This window comes from Oncorhynchus mykiss, chromosome 5 (genome assembly GCF_057628025.1).
Source record: "Oncorhynchus mykiss isolate SJ-2025 chromosome 5, ASM5762802v1, whole genome shotgun sequence".
Classification (NCBI taxonomy): domain Eukaryota; kingdom Metazoa; phylum Chordata; class Actinopteri; order Salmoniformes; family Salmonidae; genus Oncorhynchus; species Oncorhynchus mykiss.
Window position 1 is genome coordinate 57,690,461 of NC_143026.1, and position 14,995 is coordinate 57,705,455.

Consider the following 14,995-nt stretch of genomic DNA (forward strand, 5'->3'; position numbering starts at 1 on the left):
CCTGTTAGGTGGATATCTGACCCTGTATGAGTGGTTAGAGGCCTCACTTCTAGTGTCTCCCTGTTCAGCCACTACAATTACCCCGGTGTTTCCCATAGCTATTAGTGTTACTTCACAGGCACCCCCCCGTACTGTAACTGTATACCCCCTAAAGAATTGGATCTCAGAAAACGGTTTGTTTGTAGGTATAGATGACGCTTCGTGAAGTCTTTGGTATCCTACCTAAAGAAACAACATCTACGGGAAATGCTGATATCCTTCCCTGTAGACCCCAGTCCCACCCACTTTCTCTCTCCCCCCTCCCCCTCTCTCCCTCCAGTCTCGGCTCAGGTCTGTGTAGAACACTGCGCTGATCGTGGCAGACTACGCGAGGTGTACCCAGACTCAGTGGAGAGAGACTTTTGTTATGAGTGGAGGCCATAGACTTGTCCTGGTCAAAGATGAGGAAAAGAAAAGATATGTCTCAGGGCTTTCCTCTGTTCATAAGGCCGATTCTGAGTAACGAAACCGAATCGCCTGCGAACCTCGTCTAGTTGTAAAGTGAATGTGTGAATGAAACTGACGTCTCATTGTTTGTCAGAACAACCTGTAGAGTTGTGTCCATGTGGGATTAATTTTAGTATTACTGTTCATGTGAGAGTGAAAAAAAACGGACATTGAAGTTATAATTAGGCCGTGGCTGTTAATGCTAATGTTTTGTACATGTGCTGTGTAAAACCCCGTACCCCCAATGGCCTGCTGCCCTGGACAATTCGAATGGGCCAACGTCACAAAGTTTGTCACAAGGGCTGAATGTGACAGATACATGACAATTATAGGCATATCTGTTCTGTTTTATTTGTGCTTTTTTTGTTTTCATTATTATTTCACGTTTTTAGTACTTCATGTGTGCTTTTTGAGTGTTATTCTTCACCATTTAAAGATGTATTTATTGAACCTTTATTTATACAGATTTGTCTAATTGACATAAGAATCTATTTTGAAAGAGAGACCTGTTCATATATTTTGAGTGTGTGAACCGATGGGCTTGCCCTGTAGTTGTCATGTCTCTGTCATGTAGGCTAGATTCCGTTTCACCTCTCCTTCAGCCCCTTATTCATATTATTCACCAACTCTGCGACGTTCACCCCGTACGAAAGAACAGCAGGGCCTTTCGGCAAGGGGTTTGTGTAGCACAAATGCAGAAAGTTACGCCGCCATTACAGTTATTACTGACAAACGTTTGAAACGTTTTCAAGTTCATTGTTGTTTGGGACCATATTCCTAAGTGCTTTTTAATTTTTCAGAAGTTTTTATATATTGTATTCTTTTTTAACGATACCTTACAGTTGAATTTTGTTGTACCTACTGCAAGACTCACGTTGTGTTTACGTTCATGCTATTCTGAATGTGATGCCTAAAGCACAGAGTTTTTATTTGTTCTGACCCGACACAAAATACAATAAAGTTTATTTTGTAAAGAAAACATGTTGGATGAGATTCTAAGCCGTCTTTCCAGAGAGTCACGTGAGTTTGAGCTTCCTCGTTCCTCATAACGAAAGACATGCAAGGAAAGCAATTAGGATCCGTTTTAAGCCTGAAATGAGGCCACTGATCCGTTTGAAAATGTATCCTTTCCTTCCCTCCCTGAAGACAACCAATTCAACCATGTCAGATCAGAGATGACCTCAAAGAAAGAATAAGTAAGGAATGCATTTGAAAAGTATTTGGACAGGCCCCAACTGTTCATTTCAGTGTTAAAACTTAGTGGAGGTCTCGTAACGTTTCCTATGTGTCCCTCGTCCCCTTCTCCCACCCCTAAACACATCAGCCTCTGTGAAACACAGGGACCGGATACAGGGAAGTGAGAGGAGGAGAGAGAGACCATTGGGGGAGGGGTGTTTTGCAAGATGGTGTGGAATGAACTAACTGACCTGTGAGTGTGAGAGAGAGAAAGAACTGACCTGTGAGTGTGAGTGTGTGTGTCTGTGTTGCTGTAGTATTTGTTCCCAGCATCATCATTGTTGTGACTCTGGATAGACCACAGTAAGAGGAGAAAGGTAAGCAGACTCCCAAGTCTGAGTTTATGCAGCTTAGCTCAGTCTCCTGTCTGCTTACTGCCTGTTGTCGGGCTTCCTGTGCGCAAACGGTGCAGCGTTCTTGTTTCAGCCAAGATGCATCAAATCGTGAAGGGCGTGAACAGGATGGGGTTGGGTCAGGTGACTCAGCTTGGTCTCCATGACAACGGAAACATCTCCATCATTGTCATGTGAGACCACTTAGAGGCTGACAATCAAACATGATGGTCCTGGTCATAAGATCCTTTTTTATGGGCAACAATTACTTTCTGTGCCTGCCTGCCTGCGTGTGAGCCTGCCTGTTATATTTGAAATGGCGTTGAATGTATGCCAGTTTGTTGCATTGGATAACTGGTTATACGGTTTGCTTGGTTATTGTATATCGATGTTTGTTGGTCCTTCTCAGTTCTATTTGAAGGACCGTTGAACAAGCCTTCGTTTAAACACTGAAGCGTCGGGGGAAATGGCACTAAACCTAGTCAACCAGTACAACAGGGATGTGGTTGTTACTGTACAATAAGGGGCAGGAAGTTCAAATGAAGGTCATAACGTTAGCTGTGTACTGTGTGTGTATGTGTGTGTGTGTGCTTGCTGTGTGTGTAGCAAATTAACTGTCGCTACGTTTGCAGAAAGAACAGCTTCTTGTGTAAGTGTTTCTCCACATACTGTGCATAGTCTTATTGTGTGTGTGTGTGTGTGTGTGTGTGTGTGTGTGTGTGTGTGTGTGTGTGTGTGTGTGTGTGTGTGTGTGTGTGTGTGTTGCCCACAGAGAGAGAACCGTCGTCTACAGGAGGCCAGCATGCGTCTGGAGCAGGAGAACGATGACCTGGCCCACGAGCTGGTCACCAGTAAGATCGCCCTGCGGACCGACCTGGACCAGGTGGAGGACAAGGCAGACGTGCTGAACAAGGAGCTGCTCTGCACCAAACAGCGCCTGGTGGAGACGGAGGAGGAGAAGAGGAGGCAGGCGGAGGAAACCGCACAGGTAATATAGCACACGGGTTGCCAGATCTGTTTAAGCCAGCGGTATCACAACAGCATGGTCATATTTTCATGATGACAATGGGGAAAGTAACTTTGGCTGTAGCAGAAACAGATCCGGCAACCAGGCTAAACGAAGATCGAGAATTGAATACAATTAAATTGCTAAGGTTCCTGGAAATGTTGCGACCCTTGATTAGCCACCAAGTGTACAGACTGTTGTTCCAGCTTCAGCGCTACTCAGCAGGACAACCATTTGGCTGTATTTGGTGTGTTTAAAAACCCTGCAGCTCCCCAGCGCCATCACTCGGTGACCACTGCTGGAGGGCTGTGGAGGCTTCCTGTGAAACCTGCAGGCCTTTTTCCTTCTCCCAGGTCTTAATTGTGGTGATAAGGATGATCAATGTTACGGTTGATTTTCTTTCTTCTTCTACAGATATAAATCGACATGCTCTTTCGCATAGACATTAAATCAGTTATGATACCGTCGTTACCATTTTCCTGAGGTATAAACGATAAGAGGCACTTCACGCAAAGGTTACTCTCGTTTGTCTTGGTTTATGTCACATTGTCTCCCAATGTCAGTGTCCGGTGTCTGCAGAACGTAAAATAGCAAAGTGCCCTCTTGCCCTGTCTGTCCAGATCAAAGAGGTGTTCAGGAGAGAGCTGGAGAAAGCTGAGTCGGAGATCAAGAAGACCACGGTCATCATCGCTGAATACAAACAGGTAGGATCCGGAGTCACGTCGGAGAGGCGAGCGTCGCGTGTAGCCGTCATTCTAACCGCGTCGCCTTCACTTTTTTCGACCCAGATACAATTACAATGAATCCTAATCCTAGTGTCCCAAAAGTCCCATTCAATCTTAATTGAGATAAAAATCTTCTGTATTTGATGGTGTTCCGGTATATCTCAAAGGTCAATGAAGGTGTCCAGTGAATGTGTAAATGCTTTGTAAACAACAAGTAACAGCCCTCAAAGTCAACTCTGGACCTCAAAGCCAGTTAGTTCCACAGTTTAAAAAAAGTGTTCCACTCTAATCAAGGACTGTTCATTATCAGGTAGAACAGAAAAGCAGCAGGCTCCAGACCTTGTAGGGTAAGAGTTGAATAACCCTGCAGTAAAGGTTGTCCTCCTGTGTGTGTCCCCAGATCTGTTCTCAGCTCAGTACCCGGCTGGAGAAGCAGCACGCTGCCACCAAGGAGGAGCTGGACATCATCAAGGTAGTAATGATGCAGGGCAATGATGCACACAGTATGTGTTATGTGACACCATATTATTTCTAATATTTTAGTTGTATATCTCCTGTGTTTTTGTTGTACCGTGTTATTTTATTTTTTTGAATTACATTGTTATTGATGACTGCGTGGTTGGGGTTAGAGCTGTCAAGAAAGGCATTTCACTGTACTTGTGACATTAAAACTTGAAGCTATGCCGTTATCTGTGTTATTGGTGTGCTGTGCTTTTGTGATCGATGGTTTTATTGAGCTGCTGCCTTGGTCATGTCTCTGACCTTAACAATGGGCTTCCTGGGGGTGAGGAAATAAATAAATAAAGTTGAAATAAAAATAAATGATTGTGATATGACAAACAGCGGTAGGCATTATGACAACAATGCGTAACTGTACGTGTTGCTTCCGGTACGTGCGTGCTCCTCCTCTCTCCCTACAGAGTAAGGTGATGGCGTGTGAGCGCTGCAGGGAGGTGTTCAGTAAAGAAGGTCCTCTGCAGATACCCCCTCCCAGCAGAGACAACAGGGACAGTGAGCTGGATGAGGAGAAGGACTCCCTGAAGTCTCAGCTCAGAGAACTGGAGCTAGAGCTGGCCCAGACCAAACTACAGCTAGTGGAGGCCAAGTGCAAGATGCAGGTCAGATTCTATGCAGGCAGCAGCACTGCGGTATCTCACTCAATGCAGGGTCATTCCGTGTCCTTCCAGCAAGTCATGACACCCACCACTTCTCAGATTGTTCTGAAATCGTTTCTGTAATTAGAAAAAATTATGAGATAAGCATTCCCGAAGCGTTGTTGTGTTGCGAAATAATTTGATCTCTGAGAAATTAAGCTAATTGATTGCACCCAAATTGGCATTTTTTCTTTATTTATTTGTAGGATTCATATAATCTTCTCTGACTGACAGAGATCAGATTATATTTCAACGGAATGATGTTTCAGAAACAGGTGAGATAAGCATTCCTAACTAGAGAAACGAGTTCAGGACAATCTGGGTGTCGAAGTCCTCTTTCTTGTGCTTTTTTGAGGTGGAACGACTCTGTAGTACAATAAAGTAGTATATATACACGCCTTCTGACAGTTGGTCCGAAGCCATTGGATATGCGTGCTCTATTTTCTATCCCTTTTGACTATTCATGATGTATTATGGTGGCTGACTCATGCTTGCTGTGATGACTAATATTCAGGCTTGCTGTGATGACTAATATTCAGGCTTGCTGTGATGACTATTCATGATGTATTATGGTGGCTGACTCATGCTTGCTGTGATGACTAATATTCAGGCTTGCTGTGATGACTAATATTCAGGCTTGCTGTGATGACTATTCATGATGTATTATGGTGGCTGACTCATGCTTGCTGTGATGACTAATATTCAGGCTTGCTGTGATGACTAATATTCAGGCTTGCTGTGATGACTATTCATGATGTATTATGGTGGCTGACTCATGCTTGCTGTGATGACTAATATTCAGGCTTGCTGTGATGACTATTCATGAGTAATATGCTGGCTGTTTTATTCCTTTATTCTGTCCATCCTCAGGAGTTGGAGCACCAAAGGGGCATCCTGATGAACGAGATCCAAGCGGCCAAAAATTCCTGGTTCAGCAAGACCCTGGGCTCCCTGAAAAGCTCCGGGGGCAGCGCCTCCCAGTCCCAGCCCCCCTCTTCCCCCAAAGAGGGGCCCCTGTAAGCCCCTACAGAGACCAACCTGTCTGGGGGGGGGGGTCTACTACAGTATATGCACAGGAGAAGTTATGAACACTAGCTAAATAACACCTGAGACAATGCAGTATTTCGTTTCCGGGGAGGGGGAGGGATTGCCACAGAACAAAGTTAGTCCTTTACACATCTTCCTCTCTCTCAAGCCACTCCACTGGCCCAGCCACCCTCAGTCACTTCTTCAATTCAGCTTTGATGAGACTTGACTGTGTCACGTGTCATCCTTCGTGGTGTGTGAAACCAAGATGGAGAATGACTGATAAATCTAGTGGGTTGTCATTTACACTGTAGGCCGGGGCTCAGAATTCTCTTCAGCAAAATGGGGTCTTTGAAGTGAGAGGATTGCAGAGTGTTATAGGAACTCTGTAGGTCCTTAGCAGCGCCATAGTGGACATTCACTACAGCACCGCCACCTAGTGGTTCTGTATCGCTACTGCTGAGTATAGCTTATCAGCAGGATATGTGGCTGACTGATATGCTGAGAACTTTAACAAACCTAAATGCTTTGGCAGCCTTGACCCCGACTTGCAAGGATTGCGCAGCAGTTACCGGCAGTAGTTTACCGTCTTCATTTTAGGAATATATATTCGCTGCTTAAACAAAGGAAACTACTTATACAAGCATCTTCTGCATAACATATCTTTACAGCATTCCAAAAGGGGACACTGCATTCAGAATCTAAAAACAAAATCTTGTTTGTTCTTTATGGTAATATTACATAAACTATGTTGTCCTATAAATATGTATAACTAATTATTGGTCATTTTTAATCTTTACAGTTCTAAAACAAAAAAGGAAGAAGTGCTCTGTACATTAATTGTTTAGTTTTTTTACTGTTTAGAATTTGAATGTCGTCTTTGTAGATGTTGACATAACTAAGCACAGTGTGTAAAGGTCTGAGTCAGGTGCATCTCTGTTCACCCAGAAGTCAAATCATAGGTAAACTGCGTGACTAACGTCTGTTGTCCATGCGTTTTGGAAATGGAGCGTTCCCGGCAAGAACGAGGTCTCCATCCTCGCTTAAGGAAACTCTCGGGCCAAAGAGTTTTATCCGAAAGACCGGAGGTAACCTAACTAATGTGATGGCTACAGTACGGTTTAGGAATGACCCGCCCCATCTCTTCTTTTGGCAGCAGTAATCTGACTCTACTTTGCTGCTTTAACTGGACCCAACAGCTACTTTACAAAGCCGGACACTCACCTAACCATGTCCTGTGAATTGGGGCAGTATAATGTACCACAGACACGGTTTCCTATTGCATATGAAACGTCATGACGATCCAATTAAATCGCACAATATTATTTTTTATGATGAGGTGAACAACATTCCAAAATGTCTATCCAAGCCAAGGTGCCCATGTGGTCAACTAATATGTTGGAAACTCTCTCAATAGCAATTCCCATGTGGTTTAGCATATGTTGGAAAGACTTTCTCAATAGCAATGCCCGTTCATTACACTCAGTTTCTAGAGCCATATAAATGGCTGTTTTTTGCTGTCTCATATCACTGCTCTGTGTATACCTGTATGAATTCACACACTTGTATGTGTGTCCAGCACCGACTAGTTCCGGTTGAAATGGTTTGTGTTTTTTTCGGCGAAGCAGTGACTTTTTCTTAAGCCCAGATCCATGTAAACGAAAGAATCGGAAGAAAGCCGTCTCAATATATTATACTCTGAAAGGATCGTCACCTGTGCCATGATGACATACCTGCCCGCCATTTTAAGAGCAGGATGCTACTACAGAGGGATCCGGGTCACGTCCCATTTGTCTTAACCCACTTCCTTTCCTCACCTCCATTCCTTCGTGAACACGGATCTGAAAAACCTTGACGGTTGATTGAATGTAATATGATGCTGTCCAGGCGTTTCGCCTATTAGTGGTTACAATGGAAAGGTAAAGACATAAGAAAGCCAGTTAAGAGTCATTTAGGACACGGCCATGTTTTTCGATGTGTTACGTGACGAATTTCAAGGCGCTTTAGCCAGTGTCATATTAAGTTTAACGAGGTCCCGGCCTCTGTATGTTATGTGCACTAACATTAATATCGTAAACACTATTTTAAATGTTCATTTTGTTATTCAGAGAACAAATCTACTTTCTTTTGTTATAATTCCTATTTGTTTCTGTTGTTGAGAAGACAGTGGGCAAATTATAATCCAACTACAACGATGCAAAAAAAATAACTTCAGATTCACAATATTGTACAGTAAACTATACTTCAACCGTTGTTCTGCTTTAGTTTCCAACATGTTGGAGTTGTCCCTCCATTTTCCTCGTCATGCCCACGTGAATCAGTGACATGCTCGAACTCTAATGGTATTTTCTGTACTGTAATCGTCTGACGTACATCAATAAAATTCCGTTCTCTGTCCACCAATTTTGATTATTCTTTCATTGTTTCGTTTCATGGTTTTTCTTTTATCTCCAGTTCAAACAAAATAACAAAGCGGAGACCCTGCCACTGTTTTGCTAAACAGCTGAGGTAGTTTTAACCATATTTTGAGGAAATAGTTTTTTAAAATTATTACATTGTTCACAAAGAATGGAGTAAAATGTGCATATTTTGGGCTTTGATTGGGTACGACCGTTGAACTAAGCTCATGAGATGTTTCTATATATTCTTCACGAATCAATGTGTCTACACCGAGTGTACAAAACATTAGGAACACCTGCTCTTTCCATGACATAGCTGTCACCTGGTCAGTCTATGGTCTCTTATTGATGTTACCTGTTAAATCCACTTCAATCAGTGTAGATGAATGGGAGGAGACGGGTTAAGCCTTGAGACAGTTGAGACATGGATTGTGTATGTGTGCCATTCGAAGGGTGAATGGGCCATATAGAAGATGCCTTTGAATGGGGTATGGTAGTACAGTAGGATTTGTGTCAAGAACTGCAACGCTGCTGGGTTATTCATGCTCAACAGTTTCCCGTCTGTATGAAGAATGGGCTGCAACTCAATATTAGGAAGGTATTCTTAATGTTTTGTACACTCAAACATGAATGATATACACTAAGTCCAATTATCTATGAGCCAACGGCCTCTTTAATCAAATCAAACGTGTGGAGGAGATTCTCATATCAGCAGCTTGTTATAAAACCTCCCAAGGCAATATTGGACTTGAAAATCAACGTTTTATTCCTTTTATATCAGCACACAGCAACTACCATCTTTAAAATATATTTCTGTAGAATACAATAATCAAATCCAATTAATTTAGATTATTTTGATATGATGAAACATACAAAAGGTGTACACCTCCACTACACTCCCCCTCTGACTGATGTTAAATCATCTCATGTTTTCTTAAATATGTCATCTTCCCCAAAAATATTAAAAAGGTAGGGTACATTTATTTTTAGAAATGAAAAATGGGAAACTGAGAAACTACAAAACAAACACAACTGTTAACTACATCCCCACCAATCCCCAAATAAAGCATTTGTAAGCAATAATAATTATCAGTAAAATATACATACTTTATACATTTCATAGGTGTAAATGTATGGTTTATACATGTGTTATCATGTCAGCAATATAATCCAATTTGGCAATGAAAGCGAGTGAGAATACATGTTAGCAGGTGAAGGTTGGCCCTTAAATTAGAAATGGACTATTTTAATGACACACTTCCATTTGCTCAGTTATTTGAGTTCCATCGAGAAAACATTCACCTCGCAGGTTTTTACCTGGCACTGACAATATCATTCTAATGTTGCAGAAAGAGACTGCTTCGCCTGATACAGTACCTCAACTCATCTAATCATTTCTTTACAGATGTTGCTTCTACTGGGTTGGAAGCCCCTGTACAAAAAAGGAGGTAGAGAGACTGGTAGCTCCAGTGAGGTTGTTGAGATGATTACCATGTATGTTCCTTCATCAGATAACTACCACAGAATGAGGTTTTACAACCCTTTTTGGGTAAACAACTGAATGAGAAAATTGGTTTCAGCCTCAAATTAAGCTCCACTGTTCAGCCATATATATATTTCCAAAGGAATAAAAGTGCAATTTGACTTAGATAGTAAACGACTAGCAGTGTGAATGCTTTTTTGCGATCTATATAGAATGATCTGATAATATACAGTGCAAACATTGGATCATTACAATTAATGCAAAATACACCGTAAATATATTCAGAAGCTCACAAATACAATATCTTTACTACCTGAATGCTATGCAAGAAGGAGAGGGTTATGTACAGTATATATATATATATATATATATATATATATATATATATATATATATATATATATCCACGTATTTGCATATGAAGTCAGTAGATTCCAACATTGAATAGTAGAAAGGTGTAGAGTATACAAAGTATGAAATCAAGTTGTCTTTTCAAGTGGCATTCCCCGTTCAGAGAGGCCTTAAAGTAGAGGCCTTAAAGTAGAGAAGTTTACAGCAAGTCGGCAACAGTTGAAACCAAAGTCAAAAGCTCATTTGCACATCCAAGTCTCCAAACTCGTTGCGCACAGCAAGGGAAAAAAATTAATATCAAGTTATGTATAGCACTAGTCTTTTGTCCCGGATCAAAACGGATATGAGGCGAGATCTGAACAAAGACATCCGTTCCGCCATCCTTCCTCCTCCGTGTTGTCATCTACCATCTCACACTACAGCAACAACGGCCATCAGCCATCTTAGAACAACGGTCGGAGCTCCTAGGTGAGTGTCGCCACCCTCTTTCTCTTTGGTACCTGCCACTCACTAACACTGGGTCGTTTTACTGCCAGACTCCACCCCCATGGTGAATCCATTGCCAAGGCTCTTGGGGCTTGGGGGACTGGTCTGGACTGGGGAGGAGGTCTCCCGCTTGGTGGAGGCGGAATCCATCGAGGAGCAGCTCTTCTTGGGCACCCTGGGCCGTACCACCGCCGTCTTGGGGATGACCGACATCTGTCTCTGTCCATCAATTCCCCTTAGTGGGGGCCTGGTGGGCAGACAGGTGGGGGAGGAAGCCCCAGACAGTAGAGGAGGGATGGGCCTGGGATTGCGTGGCGGCAGGGGCGGAGGGCACTGGTCCTCCTCATCCTGGGTCAGGGTGGTGTCTGTGCCCTGGTTGGCCTGACCCTCCTGGGGGTCCTGATCCGGGGGAGGGTCCTGCTGCATGCTGCCCTGCCTGGAGGTGGTCTTGTCGGATCCGGGAATATCGCAGCTGTCCGTGCGCCGCCGGGAGCCCTCGTGCATGCGGCTGGTGGCCACCACGGCCTTCATGATAGCCTGCAATCAGAGAAACATGGCACACCACTGTCAGTCACCAAGCCTGCCACGAGCCATCTTATTGCAATGTAATATTGGCAATAGAGAAGACAATTTCTTGAGGCATAGATCCCAATCAAGACGGTGGTAGAGCCACAAGCTTACATTTCCAGAGACAATCAGAGCAACATCCAACCATTCAAACTGCGATGTTTGTTGTTGCCCATTGTCGTCTGACATGGTCAATTACTTTTAAATTTTTCCCTTCAAATTAATGGAACAGCTGGAGCGGGATCTACATTAGCTTTTAAGCTAATTGATGCGTTGTCATTTTTTTAGCATAGGTTTGTCAATGATGATTCTAGCAGTGCTTTCCCTTCCATTTAAAAAAAGAATGCACGTTTACTTGATTCTACATTGCCCTATTTGGGACCCAAAATGAATCCCATTGCTCACCTTGAGTTTGCGCCGGGCGTTGAACTCCTGTAGCTTCCTTTGAGTGGTGTCCATGTGGGAGAAGCGGGCAGCCTTGCCCAGTACCCAGGGGTGCTCCAGGGCCTCCTTCACCGTCAGCCTCTTGTGATGGTCCTGCACTATCAGCTTACTGACCTAAGGGGGACAGGCAATGGGACAGGTTGTTATTAAACATAATTCAAAACCAAAAAATGAATATGCATAACCATGCTAATATAGAGTATAACCAGATTTGCTTGAATCTGGCCCTGAGCAAGTTTTATTTTTTATTTTTTTACAGAGAAACAGGGGAGATTATTTTTAATTGGGAGTTTATGATTTTTTTTATTCATCGAAGTGAAATAGTTGTGAAATATTAAACAGAATATAGTGTAGGGGTCGGCAAACACACGACCTGCGGGACGTTTTTTTTGGTGAGAAATTATTTAAATAAAATATTTTTTGAGGCTTAGTTGTTGTCAATTTGCACTGTACAAAATATTAGAATTATGTTTCGGCCCCCAACCATCCGCTCTGACCAAAATTGTCCCTCGGCTGAATCTAGTTGCCTACCCCTGAGAATGGGTGTAACGCAACATATGCTCAGCAGTAATGCATTTTCTGCCATATGAGGTTTTCTTCTGGCCCTGATGAAGCCCGAGACAAATTGCATTCTCCTAAAATAAAGGGTAACATATATTTTCCTAAATTTAACAAACCAATATATTGTATTTGTCAAACCAGTTGTGTAAAACATGTATTAAGGGCCTGCAATCAAATAAAAAGAACAGACGTTGTACATTTACAGTATTTACATAATTCAATCATTAACAAAGAAAAAAAGAAAGCAGAAACAGCACACTGTTATTCATAATAAAAGCCTCTGGAGTGCAACGCTTCGCATCGAAACTCACCAAGTCCTTAGCGTTGAGGGAGACCTCATCCCACCAGGGGGAGACAAACTCATAGTCGCAGTTGAGGATCCGGCTGTACATATACTGGTCTCCCCTCGGATCGAAGAAGGGTTCAAACCCACACAGCCTGAGGGGAAAGGCAACATTTCCCTCTGATTATTTGTTTTGCCACTTTCACTACTTGTTTTAAAGACATATACGTTTTAAAGACATAAGACCCCGCTCTAATAGACTTGCAACGGTGTACTACATCAGAAATCCATATGACACGAGGAAAGGGCGAGATTAGCTGCGATACTGTAATGAGAGGACTTCAAATTGCCAGCTACCCACTCTGAGTACATGCAGATCTTGGGACAGATTTTTAAATGTTTTTTTAACTCACAAGATGTACAGGATGACTCCCACTGACCACATGTCCACTTCAGGACCATAGGCATTGCCTCGGAGGATCTCTGGAGCTGCAGGGGAGAGAGTGAGGGATGGAGGGCCAGCTGTCAGCTCCCACACAGGACACTTCTTTTTGACTCATATCAGTCTCTCAAACACTATGTACTATCAATGTTATTTCTGTTGATGCTGTACTCTATAATCTCCATTAAAGCATGCACTACAGTATATCTGTAAATAAAACTTAAACACACTATATATATATATATATATATATTTGTTTGTTTTATTTTGTGGTTGAGGATGATTTATTTGACTGATAGCGATCCCACAATGTATGTAATATATCTCCAGTGCTTTCAGGAAATATTCATACCCCTTGAATTCCACATTTTGTCCTGTTACAACCTGCATTCAAAATGGAGTAAATAATTGTTCTTTCTCACACACCTATCTGCACACAAGTGAAAACATGTTTTTAGACTTTTTGCAAATGTATTGGAAATGAAATACGGAAATATCTCATTTACGTAAGTATTCACCCCTAAGTCAATACTTTGTATAAGGACCTTAGGCAGTGATTACAGTCTTTCTGGTTAAGTCTCTAAGAGCTTTGCACACCTGGGTGTTTTTTTTACCCATCAACCAATAGGTGCCTTTCTGATTTTAGCATTAAGGCCTGCAGTTTGAGCAAGGCTTTAGAGACTTACCCAGAAAGACTCACAGCTGTAATCGCTGCCACAGGTGATTCTAACATGTATTCACTCAGGGGCTTCAATACTTATTTAATAAACAAAAAATTACAATTAAATCAACTTTAATCTTTAACTTTAACAAAATGTGGAAAAAGCCAAGGGGTGTGAATACTTTAAGGCACTGTATATAATATTGTAATGAAACAGGCAGGGAGTGTAGCGCGAACCTTCTGGTCCGAAGCCCTGTGCCATCGACTTGTGCCACGAAGGTATGCCTAAATTTGCCTAAATAACTACCTGTAGCCATCAAATGCTTTGAAAGGCTGGTCATGGCTCATATCAACACCATAATACCAGAATCCCTGGTCCCACTCCAATTCACATACCGCCCCAACATATCCACAGATGACGGAATCTCTATTTCACTCAACACTACCCTAGCCCACCTGGACAAAAGGAACACCTACATGAGAATGCTGTTCATTGACTACAACTCAGCGTTCAACACCATAGTGGCCTCCAAGCTCATCACTAAGCTAAGGACGCTGGGACTAAACACCTTCTGCAACTGAATCCTATACTTCCTGACGGGCCGCCCCGTGAGGATATATCCGCCACGCTGACCCTCAACACGGGGCCCGTAAGGGGTGTGTGCTTAGTCCCCTCTTGTACTCCCTGTTCACCCAGGACTGCGTGGCCACGCACAACTTAAACCCCATCATTAAGTTTGCCAACGACACAACGATGGTAGGCCTGATCACCAACAACCATGAAGGAGAAGGTCCGAGACCTGGCAGTATGGTGCAAGGACAACAACCTCTCCTTCAACATGAGTAAAACAACGGAGCTGATCGTGGACTACAGTAAAAGGAGGGCTGTGCATGCCCCCATTCACGTGGGTTGTGGTGGAGTGGGTTGAGAGCTTCAAGATCCTTGGTGTCCACATCACTAAGGTCCAAACACACCAACACAGTTGTGGAGAGGGCCCGACAATGCCAATTCCCCCTCAGGAGGCTGAAAAGACTTGGCATGGGACCTCAGATCTTCAGATTTGGCATGGGACCTATGCACCATCGAGAGCATGGAACTGGTTGCATCATCGCTCAGTATGGCAACTGCTCGGCATCCGACTGCAAGGCGCTACAGAGAGGTAGTGGGTACGGACCAGTACATCACTGGGGCCGAGCTTCCTGCCATCCAGGACCTCTATACCAGGCTGTGTCAGAGGAAGGCCCTAGAAATTGTCAGAGACTCCATCCACCCAAGTCATAGACTGTTTTCTCTGCTACTGCACGGCAAGCGGTACAGGAGTGCCAAGTCACGGGCCAAAAGGCTCCTTAACA

The 14,995-nt window shown here is 43.2% G+C and overlaps 2 protein-coding genes across 8 annotated transcripts in view; one reads left to right on the forward strand and one right to left on the reverse strand.

The window, feature by feature from the left end:
• Positions 1-8,368, forward strand: part of rabgap1l (RAB GTPase activating protein 1-like) — a 164,956-nt gene extending 156,588 nt beyond the window's left edge. For 3 of the 7 annotated variants that reach the window (XM_036977902.2, XM_090235302.1, XM_090235303.1), the window contains 5 exons: positions 2,827-3,042; positions 3,681-3,764; positions 4,186-4,257; positions 4,706-4,903; positions 5,810-8,368. In XM_036977902.2, coding sequence (XP_036833797.2) covers positions 2,827-3,042; positions 3,681-3,764; positions 4,186-4,257; positions 4,706-4,903; positions 5,810-5,959 — 720 coding nt within the window. In that variant the 3' untranslated portion in view covers positions 5,960-8,368. Of the gene's footprint in view, positions 1-185; positions 1,466-2,826; positions 3,043-3,680; positions 3,765-4,185; positions 4,258-4,705; positions 4,904-5,809 lie in introns of those variants that run through there. The other 4 variants (XM_036977903.2, XM_090235304.1, XM_090235305.1 and 1 more) reach the window with 2 other exon arrangements.
• A 738-nt stretch (positions 8,369-9,106) lies between these two features.
• LOC110524086 (calcium/calmodulin-dependent protein kinase type IV) overlaps positions 9,107-14,995 on the reverse strand; it is a 30,792-nt gene continuing 24,903 nt past the window's right edge. Inside the window, exons 8-11 of the mRNA XM_021603408.3 lie at positions 12,953-13,028; positions 12,568-12,694; positions 11,657-11,809; positions 9,107-11,221 (exon numbers count right to left, since the gene is read on the reverse strand). Coding sequence (XP_021459083.3) covers positions 10,709-11,221; positions 11,657-11,809; positions 12,568-12,694; positions 12,953-13,028 — 869 coding nt within the window. The 3' untranslated portion in view covers positions 9,107-10,708. The remainder of the gene's footprint in view (positions 11,222-11,656; positions 11,810-12,567; positions 12,695-12,952; positions 13,029-14,995) is intronic.